This window comes from Bombina bombina, chromosome 3 (genome assembly GCF_027579735.1).
Source record: "Bombina bombina isolate aBomBom1 chromosome 3, aBomBom1.pri, whole genome shotgun sequence".
Taxonomy (NCBI): domain Eukaryota; kingdom Metazoa; phylum Chordata; class Amphibia; order Anura; family Bombinatoridae; genus Bombina; species Bombina bombina.
In genome coordinates this window covers 753,493,681-753,519,523 of record NC_069501.1, presented here as the reverse complement: position 1 = coordinate 753,519,523, position 25,843 = coordinate 753,493,681, and the positions used below count along the sequence as shown (strand labels likewise).

The 25,843-nt window shown below is 34.4% G+C and overlaps 1 protein-coding gene across 1 annotated transcript in view; it reads right to left on the bottom strand.

Moving 5' to 3' along the window:
• Positions 1–25,843, bottom strand: part of DMD (dystrophin) — a 4,487,195-nt gene that overhangs the window by 1,548,568 nt on the left and 2,912,784 nt on the right. The window contains exon 48 of the mRNA XM_053707599.1: positions 9,099–9,263. Within this exon, the coding sequence (XP_053563574.1) occupies positions 9,099–9,263 (165 nt within the window). The remainder of the gene's footprint in view (positions 1–9,098; positions 9,264–25,843) is intronic.

The following is a 25,843-nucleotide window of genomic DNA, read 5'->3' as shown; positions in this document are numbered from 1 at the left end:
AATTAGCAATACTTCTGACTATTGCTTCACAGAGTTTCTAATGTAAGCTCTTTAGATATTGACACAAAAACTGAGTTTTCTTTTTATTGACCAGACAAACCACAAATTATTATTATTCCTAATCTCTATAGGTTATGAGTTGCAAATTGTTTTATAAAAACATATAAAAAATGTTCTCACTTCACAACTCTTCAAATCTAATTTTCCTTTGTTAAACCCCTTAAGGCATTTTCAGTTTTGACTTTGGCCAGATTTATTTGTTGAATTTTATCCCTAGTAAATATTTATTCATCTTTTTGAGCCCATTCTGTCAAATACAGTTCTGTTTCTAAAATTTTTATGAAAGAAATGTATTTATAAGACAATAATAATGCTACTTATTTGTCAAATGTAGCTATGTTTAAAATATTTTTTTGTAAAATACATTAAAATTGCAAATATGAGCTGCTTGTGTTTTAATAGAAATGAAGTGATAGTAGTTCTTATGACTAAATAATTGAACTTTTATTAAGTATATGGAGTTGTTATATTTTCCCATCTATCATCACTTTACTTTTATGCATACATTTTGATGTTTTGTAATGAAACAAATGTTTAGAAATTATGGCTCAGATTACGAGTAGAGCAGTAGTTTGCACTTGCATTCAAGTGTTAAACTCTCTAGGAGCAAGTTTTTTGTGCTCAGAGATTTGCACTCGTATTACAAGCTGAAAGTAAAACGTTTACACTCTCAACGTTTGCAAAGTTATGGTAACAAAGAGACTATGAGAAGTCGTGAACACATCACATTCCCCCATAGGCTTCAATAGAGAAAAACAATTGTAAAAAAGAAATTAACACCCACAAGTCATGCAAACACGATTGTGATTATTTAAAAGCACAACATAAGAAGATAATATTGCATATTTCATAATCCAATGTTCTGCACATAGCATAATATCGTAGACATGTGCATTTTGTTTCGTTCCTGAATTAGTTTGTAATGAAACATCCAAATTAGTTTGGATTCATTCGTTTTATTTGAATGGCCATGGCGCGATAGTCTGACTCTCTGGACTAATCACAATTCCTTTGTCGTTCCATATTTATTATAAAACATAACGAATAGAGATATATTACAATTACATATAGTGAGACAGAATAGTGAAATAATTATTTTTGTGTTGGTTGGAACCATACAAATCAACGTAACATAACAAACTTCTGAATGCATCCAAAATGAATGACTGCTATAACCAATCAATCCGAATGCAGCAAAATTAAATAAAATACAGAATCGATAAGAAACAAAACAAAATTTTCAGACGTGCACATGTCTAATAATATGTTCAGTGTATTCTTAAATAGATATTTAAATATATATATATATATATATATATATGATTATTTTTTTTAATGTAGTATAGCAACCCATCCCTTACAGAAATATATATTTATACAAAACAAACAGAATATAAACTTGTTCTGATTATAAAACAATAAAAAATACAAAAAACTATTTGACAATGCACGAAAAAGGATATGTGTGAGTCCCAAAAGAATTGCTTGCAGGTTCAAACGATAGTACCTCCAAAAAGAGAAAAGGCTGCAAATGGTAAAGTCTTGCAAGGTTAAATGATATTAAAGAATAAAAAATGGGTAAACTCACATACTCTAGAGCTTCAAATCAAGCTCTAGATATAAAGGCTCATTGAGCTCCCAAAGGAGACATAGAAGGGGAACTCATGCTGGTCATTTAAAAACAATTTTATTAACAAACAGTGAAAATCACCAGGCTTGAATAAGAGATAACACCAAAGCAAGAACCTTCCGCTAAAAAGGAATATTAGAAAGAAACAATGTCTCTGATTTGCGGTATTGGTGGTTCAGAAGGTGAATCTCTGTGTATGGGTGACGCCACAGCGTTACGACGTACATTTTACCAACCGGTGCATACATGTACATATTTAGACATGTATTTGTATGAAATTCTATATTAAAGCCCTTTGCCTGTCTTTTTTTTTCTCTAACACTTGAGAGCTCATATCTTTGAGCATTTATAATGTACTTTTGTGTACAATATTTTATTTAAATATTTTTTATTAGATAGAATTATTATGAGTGTATCTGAACTTTTAGTTTTAAATGTATTTTTAATGTGCTTTGTGACACTTTTTTGACGTGTGTAACAGCTAACCAGAGCTCTAAGGTTGCTGTAATTATTCTAGCATAAATCGCCATTTACTTTCAACTTGTAATATGAGTGGAATTAAACTTGTGAGCAAATAGTTGCAAAAACCTGATAATGCTTGCACGCAAACAATAGCGCGCTACTTGTGATCTAGCCCTATATGATTTGTTGCTTTAAATTAGAAATGTGTATTATTCTGTCACAAATGCATATGGAATCGGATATTCATTTTCGTTTTAAAAAGATGAATATCAGAATTAATGCACCAAAGAAAATAAAAGAAAATGAAACAATACTGATGAAAATAATAAGTATTCATTTGCTTCATTTCATTTTTTTAAAGGATTTATACTTATGTTAATGCACGCTAACTTGATCCTCTTCTTGCCAGAGCCACGGCTGTGCTAACAAGAGGCTTAGTTTGTGCAGGTCCTGGGAACCGAGAGCATTAAGCCTGCTGTTAGCATGGCTGAGGCTCTGGCAAGAAGAGGATTGGGTTAGTAAGCCCTCCTGAGCGTGTTAAGGTAAGTATTCCAGCTACAGGTATTTGTTTTGTTTTAAACCATACACATTCCGAATAGTGTAGCCAATGAATATTCGGGGAAACAATTTTCCATGAATATTCAATACGAAAATTTTGTACGCACCGAAAATGTCTTTGCTGCACAAGTCCACCATAAATGATGGTGTTTTTCTTATACCATAAATATTGCATGACCATTGGTCCCCTTTTGAATAACATTTTGGATAGCATTTATTTGGTCCCTCACTTTCTATGCAGCTTTCCGTCTTCAAACCTTTCTTTCTGGATATCTTCATGTCCAGTCCAAAAAGCAATTAAAGATAATTAGTTAGACTATATTTGAGTATAGGCTTCTTGCCCTGTTTGCCATTTAGTTGTTTATGCTTTCTATTATAATTTCTCTTTTTAACCCTGTTGCTGTTGGATAAAATATTCACAGCTCTAATAAAATGATGTTTATTCAGTCACAAAGCTAGAATAATCTCCATTGTGGTTTATATTGAGGAGAAAGCAATGGCTCTCCAGATACACTTTCAGGCCCCTACACCTAGGTGTACATTGTACCTGCCACTTAACAATATAGGCCTCTACACCTGGTTGAACCTTATTCACCCACTTGTGCAATGCCATCCCAGCTCTTGTGTGGTTATTCATGCAAGTCTGAAGCAATGGGGCTTCGAAGCTGCTCTCGCAGCTTGAAAAATGGAGCCCACACTCAATATTCAAAATATTGTAACTGTTGAAAACTGCTGTTGCTAAAAGTCAGACCACTTGCATTTCTAACTTCAGCACAATGATATGGTTCAAACCTCCTGTTATAGCACTTCACAATAAACACGTACAAACCAGACATTATTGTCTGTATGCATTATTGCTTGTAACCATAGCAACAAAATCACTTCCAGAATGTCATGCTATTTTGATACATTAGAGTTAATTAGCTATGAGGTTGAGTGGGATAGATAAATAACAGCATTTAATCTAATCAGCCACAGTGTAATCCATTGGCTTATGTATTGTAAACATTTTAAATAAGAAATAATTGATCCTTTTCGGTTATATCTCCATAATAATGTTTTGTTTCTAAAAGAAACATATTAAATGTTATTATGAAGCAGGGTACACTGCTAAAGAGACCTCAATATGCCATATGCATTAAAACAGCCAAACTGCATTTTTTTACTAATGAAATTCAATCTACTCACATATAGTTTTATGCTTCTCAGTAAAGTCACTTTAATTGCGGTTTTAAAAATGGTAATATAATTTGCTGTCATCCTATTCATTTTAGCCTTTGGAAATGTGGAAACATCTGGCTCAGCAAATATTTTATTGCATTTCAAAGAAATAATTGCTATTGGACGGGGCATGTAGGTTCATAAAACCATATAGAGAATTGTAGACACATTGCCTGTGTCATACCTATTCTCAGAACACCAAAGCTCTGTTGATGATATCAGTCAAATTCAAACATGATGAATTGGAATCATATCAAATATGCATAATTATCATGAACTACTGTGAGTTTAAAGTAACAACTTGCATTTCTATTTAATCAATGGCATTGTAGCCTTATTGTCTGTTTTACAATTAAAAGCTAAAATAAGATTGCTTGACAAAAAATAAACTTTTTCTGTACACATTTTTGCTACATTGATTGATATATATATATATTCACAGATGTATGCAAAAGTTTAGGCACCCCTGACAATTTCAACTTCATAGACCAGTGCATCCAATCATGAGAAAAGGTATTTAAGGTGGCCAATTGCAAGTTGTTGTTCTCTTTGACTCTCCTCTGAAGAGTGGCAAAATGGGGGCCTCAAAACAACTCTCAAATTACCTAAAAAAAAAGATTGTTCAACATAATGGTTTAGGGGAAGGCTACAAAAATCTATCGCAGAGATTTAAGTTGTCAGTATCCACTGTGAGGAACATAGTGAGGAAATGGAAGACTACAAGCACAGCTCTTGTTAAGGCTAGAAGTGGCAGGCCAAGTAAAATATCAGAGAGGCAAAGGCAAAGGATGGTGGGAATGGTCAAAAACAGCCCACAGACCACCTCCAAAGACCTACAACATCATCTTGCTGCAGATGGTGTCACTGTGCATCGTTCAACAATTCAGCGCACTTTGCACAAAGAGAAGCTGTATGGGAGAGTGATGCGGAAGAAGCCTTTTCTGCACACACGCCACAAATAGAGTCACTTGAGGTATGCAAACACACATTTGGACAAGCCAGCTTCATTTTGGAAGAAGGTGCTGTGGACTGATGAAACAAAGATTTAGTTATTTGGTCATAACCAGGGTCGTTATGCATGGCGGCAAAAGAACACAGCGTTCCAAGACAAACACTTGCTACCCACAGTAAAATTTGGTGGATGTTCCATCATGCTGTGGGGCTGTGTGGCCAGTGCCAGTACTGGGAATCTTGTTAAAGTTGAGGGTCGCATGGATTCCACTCAATATCAGCAGATACTTGAGAATAATGTTGAGGAATCAGTCACAAAGTTGAAGCTTTGCCGGGGCTGGATAGTTCAACAAGACAACAACCCAAAACACTGCTCAAAATCTACTCTGGCATTTATGCAGAGGAACAAGCACAATGTTCTGGAATGGCCATCCCAGTCTCCAGACCTGAATATCATTTGAAATCTGTCTGGGGTGATTTGAAGTGGGCTGTCCATGCTCGGCAACCATCAAACCTAACTGAACTGGAGATGTTTTGCAAGGAGGAATGGTCCAAAATACCGTCATCCAGAATCCAGACACTTATTACAGGCTATAAGAAGCATCTAAAGGCTGTTATTTCTGCTAAAGGAGGCTCTACTAAAAATTGATGCAATATTTCTGTTGGGGTGCCCAAATTTATGCACCTGTCTAATTTCGTTTTCATGCATATTTCACATTTTCTGTTAATCCAATAAACTTCATTCCACTACTAAAATATTACTGTGTCCTTCAGTTATTTGATAGATCAAAATGAAACTGCTTATCCAAACACCCAATTATTTATAAATGAAAATCACGTAAATTGTCAGGGGTGCCTAAACTTTTGCATACATCTGTATATATATATATATATATATATATATATATATATATATATATATATATATATATACACACACACACACACACATACATACAGTATATATATATATATATATATATATATATATACATATATATATATATACAGGTAGCCCTCAGTTTACGCCGGGGTTAGGTTCCAGAAGGAATGGTTGTAAATCGAAACCGTTGTAAATTGAAACACAGTTTATAATGTAAGTCAATGAAAAGTGAGGGAGATAGGTTGCAGGCCCCTCTCTAAATTGTCATAAGTAACACCTAATACATTATTTTTAAAGCTTTGAAATGAAGACTTTTAATGCTTAACAGCATTATAAACCTAATAAAATAATCACACAACACAGAATAAATAATTAAACTAAGTTAAATGAATAAAAACATTTCCTTAACAGCATTATAAACCTAATAAAACAATCACACAACACAGACTTCACTTGCATTTTTCTGCAAACAGTTCTTTCTATGCATTCCAATCTGGACTGATTTATAGACAGGGAGATCTTGTTCCTTTGAAATCTGCTTAATAGCTCAGGTCTGGTTAAACTGATTAATTTCAGCTTGCTTGGCTTTGCTGCAACACAAGTGGACAGCTCCACCTACTGTCTATTTTAATAAATGCAATGCTTCTCAATGCTTTTCAATAGCAGTCACATGACTGGAAAAAAAGGTTGTTATTCTGAAACGGTGTAAATTGAACCGTTGTAAAACGAGGGCCACCTGTATATATATATACATACATACATACATACACTCTCCTATATAAGTGCACTCACTTTAACTATATTTGTATCCACCTTTCATCTGCCAGAGTGCTTCACAGTTCAAAAGAATGGAAAAACACTCAACTGTTTTGTAACAAAGTATAAAACTTATCTTTTATTGTTCTCGGGGTAAAATCCATATACATCATACCCAGATGTTTGGTGTCCATTCTGACACCTTTCTCAGTGGCAATGCTGTTCCTGTTTTTCCATTGCCCTTGAGAAAGGTGTCAGTATGAACCTCAAAATGTCTGAGTATGATGGATGTGGATTTTATTCTGTGAACAATAAAAACTAACATTTATTCTTTGTTACAAAACTAGTGACTGCTTTTCCTTTCTTTTGTAATATATGTCATGCCTGCAGATGTGTGTATCTGTCATTGGAGGTATGGGAGTTGTTTTTATCAGCCAATGAACATCTTACTTTAAATTTAAATAATTAATTAAAATATTTGTAGTAAAAAAAATAATAAAAACACACACACACACACATACAATTAATATTTGTATTGTCTGAAGAAAGTGTTCGCTCTGAAAAGTCAGAAATAAATAAAGACTAGAGTTATTTAAGAGTGCCTGTTTGGAGTATTTTTGTATTTATATATATATATAGAATGCACCTCGGCATGAATAAGCTCCACTTGTAATCTAGCCTTTAATCTGAGCTCTAAGGTAATCAATCATTCTAGCGTAAATTGTGATTGTGCTCACACATTCACATTTACTTTCAACTTGTAATATGAGCACTCCTTCTGCTGTGCGCAAACAGCCACGATAACCCCGATATCGATCATGCGTAACCGTTAGCGAGCCACTCGTAATCTGGCCTAAATGAGACAAAATTACATTAATGCTAAAATGTAAATTACCCATCAGCATGGAGATTCCAGAATTAAATCCCCCTTTATTACTATATTTCACTATTATAGTATAATATTAGTATATTCTGAAAAGTTGGGCAGTTTCATTGTTGATTTTTCATGTTTTTTAAATATTTGATTGGGAAAAATAATGCAAACACCAAAACACAGAATTTAAAAGGTCACCTAGTGAAAAACACAAATTTTGCCAGCAAAATGAATATATTGCCCATGTAATTCCATAATTGGTAATAAACAATGCAAGTCAAATATTAAACACAAAACATAACAGATTAGCTTGCCATTCAAAAACAGACATTTATAATAGTTAACTGCAAAATATAATGATGCACAAAATACACAAATTTAGTAAGATAGTATGAAATGGAGAATATGAAGAGAAATACATTTAGGCATTAATTGTCTAAATCAGACATCCTCAAACTTGGCCCTCCAGAGGTTTTGGAACTACATTTCCCATGATGCTCAGCCAGCAAATCAGGTGGCTGAGCATCATTGGAAATGTAGTTCCAAAGCCACTGGAGGGCTAAGTTTGAGGATGTCTGGTCTAAATGGTGCACTAAGTAATAATTAATGCACATGATCTCAAAGGCAAGTGTTTATAATAGTTATAAAATATTAATTCAAAAATCATGTTTAAAGGGACACTGAATCCACATTTTTTCTTTCATGATTCAGATAGAGCATGCAATTTTAAGCAACTTTCTAATTTACTCCTATTATAATTTTTTCTTCGTTCTCTTGCTATCTTTATTTGAAAAAGAAGGCATCTAAGCTTTTTTTGAGGTTCAGAACTCTGGATAGCACTTTTTTTATTGGTGGATGAATTCATCCACCAATCAGCAAGGAAAACCCAGGTTGTTCACCAAAAATGGGCCGGCATCTAAACTTAGATTCTTGCTTTTCAAATAAAGATACCAAGAGAATGAAGAAAATTTGATAATAGGAGTAAATTAGAAAGTTGCTTAAAATGTCATGCTTTATCTGAATCATGAAAGAAAAAACTTGGGTTCAGTGTCCCTTTAAGGCAGATTATATACAGTTTTATACAGATTTAATACCGGTTGAAAATTAAGGTGGCACTACAACATCTATTGCATCTATAGTTGGCCATCTTGATTAAGATATGCTATGGAAAAACACTGCTGTAGGTTACAATAATCACCATTTATACAATAATCACCATTTATATTAATCATTATAAGTAACCTGTCAGGCCTAAATTACAGCAGCTAGAGATGCAAACTCTTTTTACTTTTGATGGGCAATATGGTACCGTAGCTGATTGGCTAAACTAACTACCAGCTTACAATTGAAAACAAATCGTTATATGGTAATTTGCCCTGCAGTTTAGGCAAAGAGCACACACGTGTTTTCCAAAAGTACATCAATATTTATTTCTTTTTTGCCCATCAGGTTTTAGCTTCTGATGATGGATGAAAGGTTGCAAACACAGAGTCAAAAGAGGTCATACTAAAGACTTGTATTGATTTTTGGGACAGGAACAGAAAGCTAAAAACTCTCATGAACCATGTAGAGAAGATAGGGATTTTATCTATAGAAAACAGAAGGTAAAAAAGATGAAAAGCATGTTTGGGCAAATATGGGTTTCCCGTGAAAAAAAAAAAATTGCTTTGACAACAACATTTTTGTCAGTTCTTATAAATTACCTTGATGTCAAGCACTGCTGGTCTTCCTACTTGATTATAGAATTGAAGTTGGTCTTTTACTGAAGATACCCACAATGTCAACTGATTTAACTGGAGCTCAAACAAGGATACATTCTTCAACTGATCTACAATGTCTTTCTCTTTATCATGGAGATCCTTAGAAACCTGAAATAATAAATTGATGTATAAAAAAATCAACAATGCAAATGTAAAATTTTAGTTGACTAAAATAGCTATGAGATATTAATATATAAAAAAGGTGGGATAGAGTCTTTCATATATGTTACTTAAAGGGACAAAAAAATTAATAGAATTTAAAATGCACAGCAGAGTATTTTAGATACCATTAACAAAAGGCATGTATATTGCAAAATGTTTCTTCTAAAAGTTATCACATTTTAAGTTATTTTTTTAAACTCAATATGGCCGTAAACCATGTTCACATTCCTCATTCCCAGGGATTGACTTCCCGTGATGTCCCTTTAAACAACACTTGGTTTATCTAGTTATTATTCTCTACCCATTATAAAGATAGCACTCCATTTAAAGGGGCAGTAAAGTCAAATTTAACATTTCATGATTCAGATAGAACATTAAATTAAAATAAAATTTTATAGTTTACTTTTATTATAAAATTTGCCTTGTTTTATTTGTATTCTTTATTAAACAGTAAATTTAGGAGAAATAATGCTCTACTGCCACCTAGCTGAAGACATCAGGTCAGCCAATGAAAAGAGACATATATGTGCAGCCACCAATCACCAGCTAGCTCCCAGTAGTGCATTGCTGCTTCATAGCCTACCTAGGTATGCTCTTCAAATAAAGATACCAAGAGAACAGAGCACATTTTATAATTGGAGTACATTGGAAAGTTGTTAAAAATGAATCATGAAGGTTAACTATAGAGACTTTAAATACTATAGTTAACTTTAGTCTCTTTAAATAGTTATATAATGATGTTTGTAGCTCTTCTGTTTCTACTGGTGAAAGACTCTATAAACATCTAACTCTTCTTAATTATATTATTATTTAATTGTCAATAACAGAATATGTGATTCATACCCATCTGGTACTTTTTATTTGTGTACATAGCCTGAAGTATATATGTATATATATTTACAAAAGAAAAATACAGTAAACCTTATCCAGCAACCCCATATTAAGCCTCAATAAAAAACAATAAGAGCTACCAGTGACTCAAAAACACACATCCACACACAGATGTTAACAGGTAATATTACCTCCATAGTCTATTAAGGAGCTATGAGAACAACAAAATAATAATAACTAAACAAAAATACCATCCAATAAATGGTCTGATAACTTGAGCAATTAATTCATTACCCAGGATAATCAAACAGGGATCCTTGTAAACTACATATGCTGTCAGCAAAAGGCACTTATCTAGTCTTAGACCATAAAAAAGCGTGGTTGTCAGTGTTGCAATTTATTAGTTCCATATGTTTGGATCCTTAAATGACTTTGTCTATGGTTATAGACAATAGCTGACAGTCTGTATTTATAGCCTAAATAGATACAATATCCCTGATCTTCACCCTTACTCCCTATGCAGTAGTTCATCGAATATCCAAACACGATCCGATCCACCTAGAGATCACACTCACTGGATCGTCACCATTGGGGGCACGTGGTCAACTACCACTCCCTGTAAGTAATCCCGTCTGGCTCGCTCTGTCTACCTTCAAGTCCTGAACACAAGTATTGGGCACAGTATGCAGTCTTACAGGTTATGCAGGTTATACACACTCACGCTACCTTCACAGCGGTCTTCAGTGTTACCTGTATGGTGGTTACTGCTTCGATTCCTCCCCTTCACGTCCTCTGCTCATTGAAGCAAAAGAGAAGGCGTCTTATACTCACATAGGCAGTGTAGAAAGAGGGCTCCTAGATCTGTTTGTATAAAGCTGTAATTTTAGTCAGTGTGGAAGTCGGCGCCAACCGTTTGACTAGCCGCTACACAGGCACGATCAATTGATGCCTATTACACTGATTCAGCTCAATTTATATTTAGCCCACATGTGAATTTGAACTAAATTGCTATCACTCATAATATCTAGATATTATGAGTGAGAGCAATTTAGTTCTAATTCACCTGTGGGCTAGATCCCGCTCACACACTAACACCGCTCGACTTTTTCTCTTTGCGCGAGTCGGGTGTCGCTTGTATTACAAGTTGAAAGTAAATAATTATTTCTTGTGCGCTAACCCAAATTGTGCAAAGAGGAGAACTTAGAATATCACGATCGCGTTAATGTACTCTCCCATTTACTTTACCAATGCTCTCACACTAACCCTAATCACTATAAAACCGCTACTCTAATAGCCCCTAAACCACCACAAAGTCCACACATCACTATTAACCCCTGAACTGCCAGCCCCCCACATCGCAAAGTATCCTACAGAATTAAGCCTTAAATTGCCAGTCCCCCCACTATGCAAAGTAACCTACACTATTAACCCCCTAAAGCACCAGCCTCCCACATCACAAAGTAACCCAACATCTAAACCTTTAACGCACTCTAAATTAACCCAAAATAGACTAACTCTACCTTTACAAAAAAACTAACTACCTTTAAATATCTAACCTTACCTTTAAAAAAAAAAAAATCTACCATTACTGTAAAAATAAAAAAACCTAATATTACTGTAAAAATAAAAAACCTACCATTACTGTAAAGATTTAAAAAAAAAAACATTACATATAAAAAAAAAAATAACATTACAAAAAATAATGAGAGTTATGACTATTTTAAAACCTCCTCCAAAATAAAAAATATCTATTTTAACATAAAAATAAAATGTATTCCTTAAAAGGGCCTTTTGTAGAGCATTGCCCTAAAGTGAATCAGCTCTTTTAATAAAAAAATAAATTTAAAAAAGTACAAGCTTATAACATTTAAACCCCCCCCCCCTCAGCTATTTTTTTTATTTTTTAAAGGTAGTTATTTATTTTATTTTTTTGGTAAGGGTAGCGTTAGTCTATTTTGGGTTAACTTAGGGTGTGTTAGGCTAGGGGGTTTAGATGTTAGTGGGTTACTTTGCGTTGTAATAGCTGGTGGTTCAGTGGTTAATAGTGTAGGTTACTTTGCAATGTGGAGGGCTGGCGGTTTAGGGGTTAATAGTGTAGAGAGGTAGTTTGCGATCTGGGGATTTAAGCGTAAAGAGCACCACAATCTCTCTCTCACGCTTACGCTCCTTGTGCTAACATTATCCCTCCAGTCGTAATCTAGCCCAATCTGTTTAACACTTTGGCTGAGGGTTAAACACATAGTAATAGACAAGCATTAAGAAAATTATCTAATGCATTAGAACATTTTTGTTTCTGCAAGCTTATTTACCTTTAATTAATTTTATGCAAGCACAGGAAACATTTACCATATGACTTAATAATACAGTATAAGTTTTATATAGCAAATATTCAAAAGCAATGTTAATGGAACTAAATTATTGGTCAAAAACACAGATTCTATATTATTTAAGCAAGATACTTTTTTTTTAATTTCCAATGATAAAATAACATACAAATTCAAAAAAATATGCAACATATTTAAACAACAATTTCTTAAAATATTCTAAATTATTGGAATGCATTAGATCCAAACCCAAGGTAATAAACATCACATTCCCTTAAGGGTTGCATGTAAAGAATCCACCAAGCCTACTATTGTATGACCATGAAGTACTATTGACTAGTGTCATCAAACTAATCCCAATGATAAGTTATTTACACAAGAGAGTGAATCTAAATCTACCTGACAGAAAAGCAATGATGGTTACCATGCCAACCAAAAGGTAAAAAAAGTCATAGAAACTGGTGACATAGGTTTTCATTGTTTAACTTAATAGCCTCAGATAAAATGAGATAATTTATGTTTCTAGTAATTTTAACTTTTTATGAATATATTGTCTCTGCAGCAGTTAGATATGCTATGTTCATAAGCATGGGGCTTTGTCATTGTGTAAAGAAATAAAATGTATCATTAAGGTTTTACTATTAGACCTAAAATGATTGCAGGAATATATATCATTGCCTATGTTTCTTGAAATGTTTTCCAAGATAAAAATAGATTTTACTATTTTATTTTGCATGTAATGCTATTGCTTTTCTTGCTAAGAATATAGTAGTTGTCAAATTCTAAAAACACACTAATTTCAGGATCTTTATACACTTGACACTGATAAAAAAGCAATAGTAAGAAGAAATAAAAAGCTGAAGTACTTGTTTTAATACAATTGTGGGCAAAACACAATGATGCTTGTATGGATTGTCCGTAGTTACCTATCTTTTTCCTGATACATACACTTTATTGTCAGCTTTCCCTTGATACATACACAACAATCAGATATTTCTATCTAAAAAATATACACTAAGAAAACAAATACAGTTTTATATTTAAATATAATTAGAAGCACATCAATATTATCATTGTAAGCCATTACTAGTTTACTGAAAAGACATCATAAGCACCATCCTTAGGACTGTGATAATAGGGATCAACTACTGCAAACATTGTGCACACTCACTGGGCCAGCAATTTAGAGGGCCACAGTCTCAGTTGTCACAAGATGAGGAAACTGCAGTGAACCAGTTATGTAATGATGTTGCTAACAATTCCTCCCCTCACCACAGTAAAGTCAAATTCCGGCACTTGCAAGACAGTCATAATCTGTTCTGTGCTTCAATTGCCCCCCTCACAGACAGCACCATGTCATAAGCATGAGGTGGAGCTATTCCCCTCATGGATTATTCATGTTTTAGCACAAAATGTACTAGCATTTAGTGACACCTACCCTTCAAATTTAGTTTAGTGAGGAGGGTGAAAACCATTTTTTTACTGATCTGCCAATTTTAAAGGAGCAAAATTATTCTTTGGATGAGGGCCCATGCTTGCCAGAAGCAGAATAGTAGCATTACAAACTGCATAGGATATATTTGCCATTGGGGAATTCTCCTATCTTGTTAGTGGAATATTAAAGCCTATTTTTGTATGGCTTCAAGTAAAAAGGGCTATTTGCTCTCTAATAAACAGGAACTGGTCTGCATATTACTTAACTACTTTTTGTTTCCCTTTTGGATTTATGGGAAAAAAACAACTGGGCTAAAAGATACTGTTTTTTTAAACTGTAGTTGCAAATGTAAATATGCTCTAAATTTATAACAAAAGTAAATGTAATATTGCTTTATAAAAGAGTCTTGAAGGGATGAGAAATATCAAAATCATGAAAGACAATGAAATAATCCACTTTGGCTTGCAGCTGTTGAGATAAGAAGCAATCTCAAGGCATCTGAGTCATATTAAAGATTAGCACTTTAATGCAAGAGTTAATTAAATTAAATTAACTGCCATTTTACTAACTATATAATTGAAAAGAGAGAGATAATTAAAAAAATATCAATGAGGTCATTCTACAGAAAAATTTTCATTATATCACAAGTTACTTTACAACTTCTATGATAATTCATATAATGATTTTTTAATCATAACTGTGATTTGCATATTTTTGTTTAACAAAAGCTATAATTACTTTCTTTATCTTTATGCTTCACATATGCATATTTCTTTTTATTGCTTTCAGAAGATATAAAATATTTTTGAAATGTCTTATTTCAATGTGTAAACAATATAATGTATATGGTGTGTGTATATATATATATATATATATATATATATATATATATATATATAAAAATACATGTTTATGTTATATTAATTATATTTTGTATTACTTTTAATGCCACACTGTGGCAGTAAAAGGCTTGGATGTGAAGTCATTATATGTAATTAAAACAGATTATATTACAGACTATATTACAAATATTTTAAAGGGGCATTCCAGCCAAAATTGGAATCAACATGAATGTGTTTCAGTTTTGAATAGAAGCATTTGTGTTATATACATGTACACAGCACATGCTCAGAGGGTCTAAGGTGCTTGTATTATCTGGCAATTACTTGGTTTGTTAATTGTTGTTATGAACCAAACCCCAATGGTGCTCTGAGCAGCTGCAGTATTTAAAATGCTCTGTGATTATCTTGTATGTAAGCCTCTGCAAACTGCCCCCTTATTTCATTTCTTTTGACAGACATGCATTTTAGCCAATCAGTGCTGGCTCCTAGGAACTCCACGTGCATGAGCACTGTGTTATCTATATGACACACATGATTTAACACCCTCTAGTGGTGAAAAACTGTCAAAATGCCCTGAGAGAAGAGGCGGCCTTCAAGGGCTTAGGAATTAGCATATTAACCTCCTAGGTTTAGCTTTCAACTAAGAATATCAATACAACAAAAAAAATTGGTGATAACAGTCAATTGGAGAATTGTTTAAAATTCCATGCCTTATCAGAATCATGAAAGTTTATTTTGGACTAGACTGTCCCTTTAATGATGGTTATGTATTTATTTTAATTCGATATCCATTTTCATACAACTTTCAGACAACTGAAAATAAAAAATATATGTGTACAGTCATTTTCTGTGGGAACTTGCTTTCACTCTGAACTTCAGCCCCTCTTCTCTATAAATCTCAGACTATCAACTGTTCATCAAATTCTAATAGCTATGGGGCTCCATTTGTCAAGCAGCTTCAGATCCCTGATGTTTCAGGCTCATGTAAGACCGCTGTTACTTAACCTCCCCACTACCTAAAGTGTGGCAGATTGTAATCATCCCGATTAGATCAGGATGATTAACAGCCCCCTCTTGAGTGCGATTGACCTGCACAAGCAGTGGCTAGTGCAATGTTAACTGTGGGCAGCATACTGATCCCTGCTCGCTGCAAGGCTGGGTGGATGAGGTTCATGGCAGTGAGCATCATTCGCCCACCCTATAGTCTTGTGCAAGGCTTTTCAAGTTCAGTCTTTAAAGGGACACATAACACCTGAAAGCTAAAATACTTTAATCTAACTCCTTCTTATTAATCAAAAGCAAGTAAGCACAGATGTCTATGCCATCTTGGAAGCTTACCCAAATTGTTTAAAAAGAGCGTTTTCAATTACAATGTTGTACCTGCGCTTGATGCTCCTATGTATGCCGCCATATTGTAACTTACGTTACACACAGGTATGCGCATGGCACATTGTTCTATTATGTATGGTGTTTAGAGGAATCACCGCTGCACCTCTTTTTAATATGTCATAAACAAATCTGATGAAGTGAGTGCACAGCTCCAGACACCGTAATTGGAAATAGCAAGCTGCAAGGAGGGAGGGAGGGAGAGAGATGGAATGGGGAAAACATTCCTGCTGCTGGAAGTTTAAAGATGGTTGCCAGATGCTCCCTGGCAGTGACAGGCTGCAGTTGTGGAGTTTGCACACTTTCCCTAGCAGTGACAGACTGGGCTGCCTTGTGTTAGCCAGCAGTAGGAGTCACGCTTCGAGCCCAAGAAGGGATCTAATGTTCAGGCTGAAGAGTAACAATCTCCCAGTGCAGTATCATGCACTGCAGGGTCAGGAGTGCTCTGCAACCATTAGATTATAACCACACCCCAGAACTCAGATTTCCCTATGCAAGGCTTACCCATTATTTCTAGAACTGGTCTCTCACTCCCTGTAGCTTGCTATTTTCAATTACGGTGTATGGAGCCGTGCACTCACTTTATCAGATTTGTTGAGGGCACATTAAAAAGTGGGATTTGGTTTGAACGATAAAACTTTTAATATATATTATGATGTCAAAATACTTTTTAATACTTTAGAGATAAAAAATGTCTCTACAAACAGTGCAGCACACGCTCTGCGTGCATCACAGTGAGCGAGATTCCTCTGAGCAGCATACATAATAGAGCATTGTGTCGTGCACATCATGTGACTGCTGTGCTCGTGTAAGTTACAATAAGGCAGCATGCATAGGAACATCAGGCACAGGTACAACATTGTAATTTGTTTTTTAACATATTGGGGTAAGCTGACAAGATTTCATAGACATCTATGCTTACTTGATTTTGTTTGATCAGAAGGAGTTAGATTTAAGGATTTTTGGCAAGTGTTTAATGTCCCTTTAAGGCACATTAATAGGCCAGATTGTCATCATATCTGAACAAGAATACAGGGGGAAATAATCAACTGATCAGTAACAACTGTTATATATCTACTCTCACCCAAGATCAACCTGAAAATTTGGCCTGTTATTGTGTTCTGATGAGTGGACGTGAGAAACACTAGTCTAGTGAATAATGCAGACTGTCATTATTTTCTGAATGATTAGTTGATATTAGTTATTTATATATAAAAGGACTATATAACCGATGGTTGTGAGAAATAAAAATAAAAGACATGTTTAAAGCCTACAGGAAAAATATGACCATGTTTCATATCAGGGAAATATAGAAAAGAGTTACTAAAAAGAAAAAAAATAACTATGTTCTACAAAATATGTAGATTTGCTTAAAAACACTAATTATACATTTTGCATTGTTTCCTGTGTAGATAGGTATGTTATTTATATATATATATATATATATATATATATATATATATATTAAAATTATATTTACTTATTGCTCACCAAGAGGTAATAGCTCTTTTTATCACTTCATACCTTTTTTAAAGATTGGCTGTTGTTTTATTTTTTTATTATTATATTTCATTTTCTTGTTTTTATTCTATTTTTAGCTGAAACAAAATGTTGTGCGCTTATATTTATCACTAAACTGCTCATAATTATAACTGTCGAGCTGCGGCGTATTATGATAAATCCCGCTGATCACAATTTCACTTCCCCATATTTATTATGCCTATAAGTAGATTTTGCGCATATATATCTTTCTATATTGTTATGTATACAATGTGATAATAGGTTACATCGGTAATATTTTTAAATTACACTGTCTGTCTACATATGTAGATCGATTGTATTGTGTGTGTATATACATATATATAAAAATGTTAGATAATGTTATTTCAATCACAAATAATATAACTCTTGCTTTCAACTTTCAATATTATCTATATATCTAACTATATAATAATTTGAATATGATTATAGAAACACGTATATTGAGATACATCACACTTAACTAATAGATATCCATGTGTAACTATATAATAATTTGAATATGATTATAGAAACACGTATATTGAGATACATCACACTTAACTAATAGATATCCATGTGGCATTTCACCACGTTCAAAAAAAGGTATATTATTTTGATTGCTTTAGTATGTGGTAGTCATGGCATGGACCAGTCCTGACTTCCCAAATCTGAAGCTTTGCATCACACACCCCTTGGACATTGAAGGAGTGAAAACTTTTCCTGTTGCTGTACTGTTCCTCAACTGATGAAGGTGGTACCCGTGCCATGTGAGTGCAGTCTATAGCACCTAGCACATTTGGAATCCCAGTAACATTATAAAATCCAATTTTTATCCGTTGCCACTGTTCTGCAGTCTTTGGAACAGATATATATTTGTTAACATATTTTAAAATTGCCTTTAAGACAACACTTAGATGCCTTGAAAATGATGGCTGACTCATTCCTACAATCAGACTAGACACTGATTGAAATGATCCAGTAACTAAGAAATTTAGCACAGCCAATAATTTCACTATTCCTGGTATTGATCGTGTCCTTCTTGTGCTTGGTTCTAATTTCATAGCCTGAAACGTTTCTTAATTTCATTATCATTCAGAGCATGCAGACCACAATGGGGAAGGAAAACTCTTGGAACCCGTGTGCGCTTTTCTAAGCGCAAATTTGTAGCTAAATCATTCTCCTCTATGCGCCGGGCATCTCTGAAGCAAAAAGCCTAAAGTGTTGCATATCTATTTTGCATCTTACCCAGAATCCCCTGGTGGATTGGTAACAGCGTATTTCTAGGTAAAGGCAAGTGGGGATACTTGCCTAGATGTGCTATTGTCTGTGCAATAATTCTATTGCTTTACTTTTATAAAATGGATGATTTAAATAATGCTTTTATCTCCACCATAATTTTAATAAATATTTTTTTATTTTAATATATATATATATATATATATATATATATATATACACACACACAATTATACATATATGTGTGTGTATATATATATATATATATATATATATATATATATATATATATATATATATATATATATACATAATATAAATATATATGTATATATATTTTTTTAGTGCTAAGTAATTTGCCACATGGGTGCTAAGCTGGATTTGAAGGTTTTTTTAATTAAATTTTTTTAATTATATATATTTTTTTCAGATCCCCAAGACCGGTGATTACCTTTCCAATGGTGGGTATTGGGGGTCTGTAGCTGCTTAGATGCCTGAGATACAGGCTTCTAAGCAGCATGCCCCCATTTCCCTATACTGTCCATTCTTTATAAATAAATTCCTTTGTTTGTCTCCCCCTCTTGGCTTCTCTTATACCTGCTCTAATACCATGAATCTCAGTTGATTTACTTGATGACCCATATGATGAAAATGAGATGGTACAGGAAAATGTTTTCATTATGGATTTCTGATATTAGATTTAAGCTGGCCAATGCAGTCTCTGACCCTTTGAGTGGTCTCTCCAACATAAAAAGCCCACATAGGCATTTAAGCGAATGAACGAGATTAGTAGAATGTAAATGTAAAATAACTTCTGATTTTATAATTATACCCTGTATAAGGGTGATACATTTCAGTCCCCTTGATTATGCTGTTGTAATGTGCACAGCCCAAGTAGGGGAAAGTACCATTTTTTGGTTTACTGAAAAACGGGGTTTCAATCTTTTGGGAGGGGACTGTTGCTTTAACTAGTCTTTTACTGCAAGTATAACCCCTGCGATAAGCTGCTCTAGGGAGTGATATAAATTCATATATATCAGGGTAAGACTCTCATAGAAAATACCAATTTTGTTTCAGGATTTTATATATTTTAATTCTGAGTGTATTGTATGTACTAACAAAAGTCTATTGTCATTACCCTTATGTGATTTGATATACAAGCTAATCCTAATCACTTTAGGCTCTTTCTTGTTATTACCATGTCTTTCAAACTTATTTTCTATTTAATTTAATCTAAGCTCTTTTTTTCTCAGGATCTGACAGAATCCTGTCAATTCTCAAAAAATTGTGATTTTGGAACAGACAAATACATTTGGTGGGTGGACACTATCTCTATGGAGCAAAGTATTCCTGTCCATAGGTTTTATATATAAATTGGTATTAAGGCATCCCCTTCCTTATATATTAAAGTATCCAAAAATTCAATTTTATTCTTATCCATCTTAGATGTAAATTTTAGAAAGAAAATTGAGTGTTCAGTATTATTTTTTTATTTCCATAAAAAGGTTAGGGAGCCATTTTACAGAATTAATAGATCATATATATTATATTTACAAAATAAAGGTTATTGTATGCAATATATTCATCTATAAAATCCATCACCAAACATTCATATGATAGGGCCACATTTGACCCCATTGCTGTCCCTGTTTTTTGTAAATAAAAAATAATTCAGTGTACTGTAAGAGATCTACAGGATAACTGTATATAAACTTGAGAAATCCCATGTAGAAAGCATAACACTATCATTCAAATCTTTAAATTCTTTAGTTTTGTCTAAAGAAAAACATTGGTGTGTCTTACATTGGATTTACCCATCTTAACTAATGGGTCAAGAACTCTGTCCAAAAACGTAGCTGCATTACTCATAATGGAACCAATGCCTGCCCCAATAGGGTGGCCAGATGGTTTTATAGGGATTTATTTTATATAGATGCAAAGTAGATATGAAGATTAGATACCATGTATCCTAATGAGATGAAAAGAAAATTTGATTTTAATCCTTTAATTTAGATGTAATGTAAATTCATGGTATTTAAAATATGTTGCTAAAAGGGAATGAGTATGTTTTATTGAATCCTTCAGAGTATTGCAGTCCATTTCTTTCCTCATATTGGTATTACGTTGTAAAACAAAAACTGTTATGTATGCTGTAACCCCTCCCACTATTGATGTGATTGGTCCAAATTTTAATTGGCATTGGTTTAAAGGTTGTTCTGTTTCATATGATTTTTGCTTGACAAAGGGGCAGGAGCCCCAAAACGTTGCTTGTTGTCAAATACATTTTTTTTTTTCACTTTTCCACGAGAGAGTGCAGCTTTCATTGTTTTTGCAACTTGTCATGGAGCTGATGGGAGGCTCTAATAGCTAACATGAGATTTAATAAAACGTACTTAAACTGAATAGGAAAATAACATGACTATGCCTGCACATGACAGATGCACACTCCCTAACTTGTCCTGGGACAAGCATTCTGACTGGCTGCTTAAAGTCTTTTTACAGGAAATGTGAAATAAAACATCTTCCTTTTTTACAGAGAAATGTTCAGGTGATATTTTCTAGTCAGCTTTTTACAGCTATGCTGCATTACTTTCATGTGCTTCCACATTTGTGTATCATATCCCTTTAAGCAGTGTATGGGTGTTTTGCAATGGGGGTTGTGGCAGTTTATGCCTTGGTGATTTATATAGTGTAGCAGGTTTTTGTAATGGGGTTGTGGTGGTTTATGAGTTAATATAGTGTAGAGGGTTTTTGTAATGGGGTTGTGGCAATTTAGGGGTTAATAGCTTAGGGCTGTTTTTTATTAAAAGAATAACAAATGAACAAATTTATTAACAAAATTGGTTAATACAGTCATTCATTATTTTTTAGTTTGTGCATTGACTCATTTATTAAGATTATCAGTCCCATTTAGAATCCTAATTAGTGTACCAAGAGGGCTGGTATTGTTAATTGATAAAAAGCTCACCATATAAAAAAAACACCCATAGAAAAGCTGTATGAAAAAAAAAAATAATACATTAAAAGTTAGTTGTCACTATCACACCAGTTGTGATATTGCCAAAGTATTTTATATTTATTTTCATGCCATAGTCTAAAATTTGGCTTTAACATTAAATTAGTAAATTGTATTTTTAATTTGTAATATTTCAAAGCAGATTCCTCATAGTAGTGTATACTGAGAATATTATTATTTATAAAGCTATTATATCAAGTTTTTTTGTGTACTTATGCTGATCTTTGGGAAAGAAAAATAATGTTTCTTAAGATTATACTTCATAAAAATGTGTTTCCATTGTCTGGAGGGGGATAAGTACAAGTAATATTATTTACAAATAATATATTTTCAGAGTTTAACATTTAGTGTAATAAAACTCATTTAATGTAACTGATGCAATATTCAGCAATGCCTTGTACAGCCTATACCCTAGGAGATATGCTGTTATAAATAATGCATGCATGGTTTTAATTGTTAATGCTGCAATTAATGATGTGCATTCAAAGAAACAAATCGCTTGCCATAGATTGCCCTTTGGCGCAGACAAAATAAATGCTGAGTATTTTGCTTTATTTTAGCTGTGTTATAAAAATTTGATTAAAAAGAAGGCATGGTACACATACCGTATTACAGTATATTCATCTTTCTTTTTGTTACAGCATATATTGTAATTACAAGTACATTTTAAAACAGTTACCAAAAAAACACTCACCATACAATTTTTTCATAAGTAGTATAGAGATATACATATGAAATTAAAGAAAAAGCCCACATTTCAAGGAAAAGTACACATTATTTATTTATTTTTGTAAGAATTCAATCTCACTAAATATTTTTCACATAAAAGTAATTTTCTCATTGACCACATTACTAAATGTTATAGTCTGTGGCCTATATGGTAGCGTTTGCTTGCTCTGTGTAAACATTCAGAGCGAGACGGATATGCTAGTTAAATAGCAGCAGTTATAAGACTGCTGCTACTTAGCTTATCTGTGACACTTTAGGTGGTGGATAGCAATCATCTCAATCCGATCCGATTGGGATGATTCACAGCCTCCTATTGAGCGCAATTGGCTGTGCACAAGCAGGGGGTTGGAATTGCACAATCACCAATGTTAATAGCAATGATAACTGCAGGCAGCGTACTGCACACACTTGCTGTGAGGCTGGATGGACAAGGTTCAAGATAGAGAACCACGTCCACCCGGCCTTTGGTAAATGGAGCCCGATCAATGTTCTATTTTGGCATTCCATAGGTAGAAGCTACTCAGAGATTCCTATGTATATTTCCATCACTCATATCCAGTATACATCACTTTAAAGAACATAACAGTCAAAACTAAAATGTTTCAGTTTTGAATATAAACATGTTTCCATTATGCTTGTATTAACAAAAAATTATTAAAGTAAAAGTTATAATCTGGCACTCCGGCAGGTAGATGACAAGTCTCTGGATCATCCTAACCACGTGCCCATCTGCATGGCCATTCCAGGGGGTGGCGACGCTTTGGGGCCCCGGCGTCCCTCGCCTCCTGAGCATACCGTTTTGGAAGCAGAGAATGGAACTGCCCTCACCGGCTTGTCACCGGGCACGCTAAAGAGCTTCAGCCTAATGCGACAACAAGCACCTCTCACTGAGCCCAGTAGTTGCATGCGGGTCCTATCGCCTGCAGCTAAAGCAGCCCAAGACGGCTTTTACCTCACATCAATAGTAACCTTCTAATCACCAGATCTGCTTGAGAGCAGCAGCGCACAACATAGTGGCACAGCGAACTGCGGATTTATACCGCCACTGCTCCAGCAAAGCTCAGTTGGCCCTTCACACCTGCGGACTGCAGCGGTCAAGCATCCCAGCCAGGCTGCATAGGTTAGGCATTGGCTAGAACAATATGAACAGCTTAAAAGGGTTCAATACTAAGAGCAGTTGGAACCTTTCCTATGCACCCATAACCTCTCAAAAGTTGAGGACTACTATTGCGCCCCCTTACTATTTAGATCTGACGATGAAGGCCTAACGGTCTGAAGTTTTAGGCTTATAACTGTATTGGGGACTGACTGTTTAAGGGGCTACTTATTCTCCATGTCCGTTTTATCTACATCATTAGCCCAAGGCTTGGCTTACTCTACGTTGCTTTATTTACTTATATTTTTCATCCTACTCAAAACGCTAGTACTGTAGTTATTTTAATACTGTTTGTTGTTCATGTCTGTTCTGCATTTTGTGATGGGTTGACTTGCATACGTGCTTTATACATATCTTTAGACTTTATACTTTTTCACTGCCCCATCTTTATCTCGAGTGAACTTGCATGAAACTAATGTGGAGCTACATCCCTAACTTACTCCATGAACAGAACGTTTGTATTATAGTTAATTGACCACCATTGTGTTTATACCTTACATGCTAAGTGGCGAGCTTATGGCAGCTTTATATGTTTAGAGAGGTCTTGTAATGCCGCATTGTAACCATTTCAGGCTGCTTTATTTATCTTATGCTGCAAGGTTGTTATCTATCTGCAATGTACCCGCAATAGCAGACCACACATATAGAATTTTCCTGTGCCCATAAGTTTATGTATGTGGTTTAGTTACCTTCTCCGCTTTATAAGATACTCATATTTACCAGCTGACTACTCACAATAGTAACTTGAAGAATTTGAGGACCGCATGACCTTAGCTAGACCCATGGTTGTGTATAGCTCCAACTAATTTTGCTCAATTTAATTCCTAGATTTAGCAAGGGGACCTCTGTTTGATGACACTACCCCTTAGTAAACAAAATAGAAATCCAGCACTCAGACCCAGGGTGTGTGCAAGCTAGCACAGGATCACTGCAAAGATCCAAACAGTATCCAAAATCTTCAAAGAATGCAGCAGCACCACTTTTCTTATAAAACATTCCTTTATTTAACACATAGTAGGAGCATGTTAAAATAGAAAGACGTTTCGGGTAGTCATCCCTTAGTCATGTACCCCTTAGTACAATACACCTGTCTGCTTGCGGCCGGAGCAGACACACAAGTCTTTAAGGTGTTTTTCTTCTCCTGTTGTGTAAATCCCTTATAGAGTTCTCCTGGTCTCCAAGGAGTCACTTCTAGCTAAAGGGTGTATGAGTAGCCAAGCAATACTCTACTCTACAATATGTTAACTGTTATGTATAGTTGTATCATATTCTGTTATTTGATGGTCTGCTAAGACCGTCGTGCCCCCTGATGTTACTGATATTACCCGTGGCTATTGGTTCGTTTTATATTGGCCAATATGGTTAACTCTTCTACTTAGTATAAGTCATATTTCACATTACTTATCATTTTTAGGTTGCAACCACTATTGATTGCTGGAGCGTTGTTATAAAGTGATTTAATAACCATGTGCCTAATGTGGGCTGGACCCACGATACTACCACACTTTAGAATCTCCCAACACATAATAAGCAGATGGAGAAATATGACACATCTCTTCACTAATGTCCCAGACTTTGGGGGTCACATTATGCCATAAAAATCTTTAATCCAATACCTACCCAATTTCCATAGTCTTCCCTTATCAGGGATATATTTCTCTATCCACAGTCTTACATAAACAGACAGCCTCATAATACCATCATTGACTCATTTAGTACCCCTCTTTTTCCAAATTAAAATATGCTCAATCTTCATGATTCCATATAGGGATATGACTCCCACTACATGTAGCTTTATACACCTAAATGACCACCTCCCCCCCCCCTATATATAATGTGCCTCCTTGTTAAGGAGGACCAACTTTGCGGCTTTTCTTGTCTATGCCGCACCTTCCCATAGCAACAGTTATTCTTAGCTTTAATGCCCAAAATTTAAGTGGTTTCAATTCTCTTAAGTCTAACGAACTTTCACTTTTCTTATCATTCATTGTAAGCCACATACTGTGATTACTTCTACTGTATTATTCTGGGCCACAGCATATTATTACCT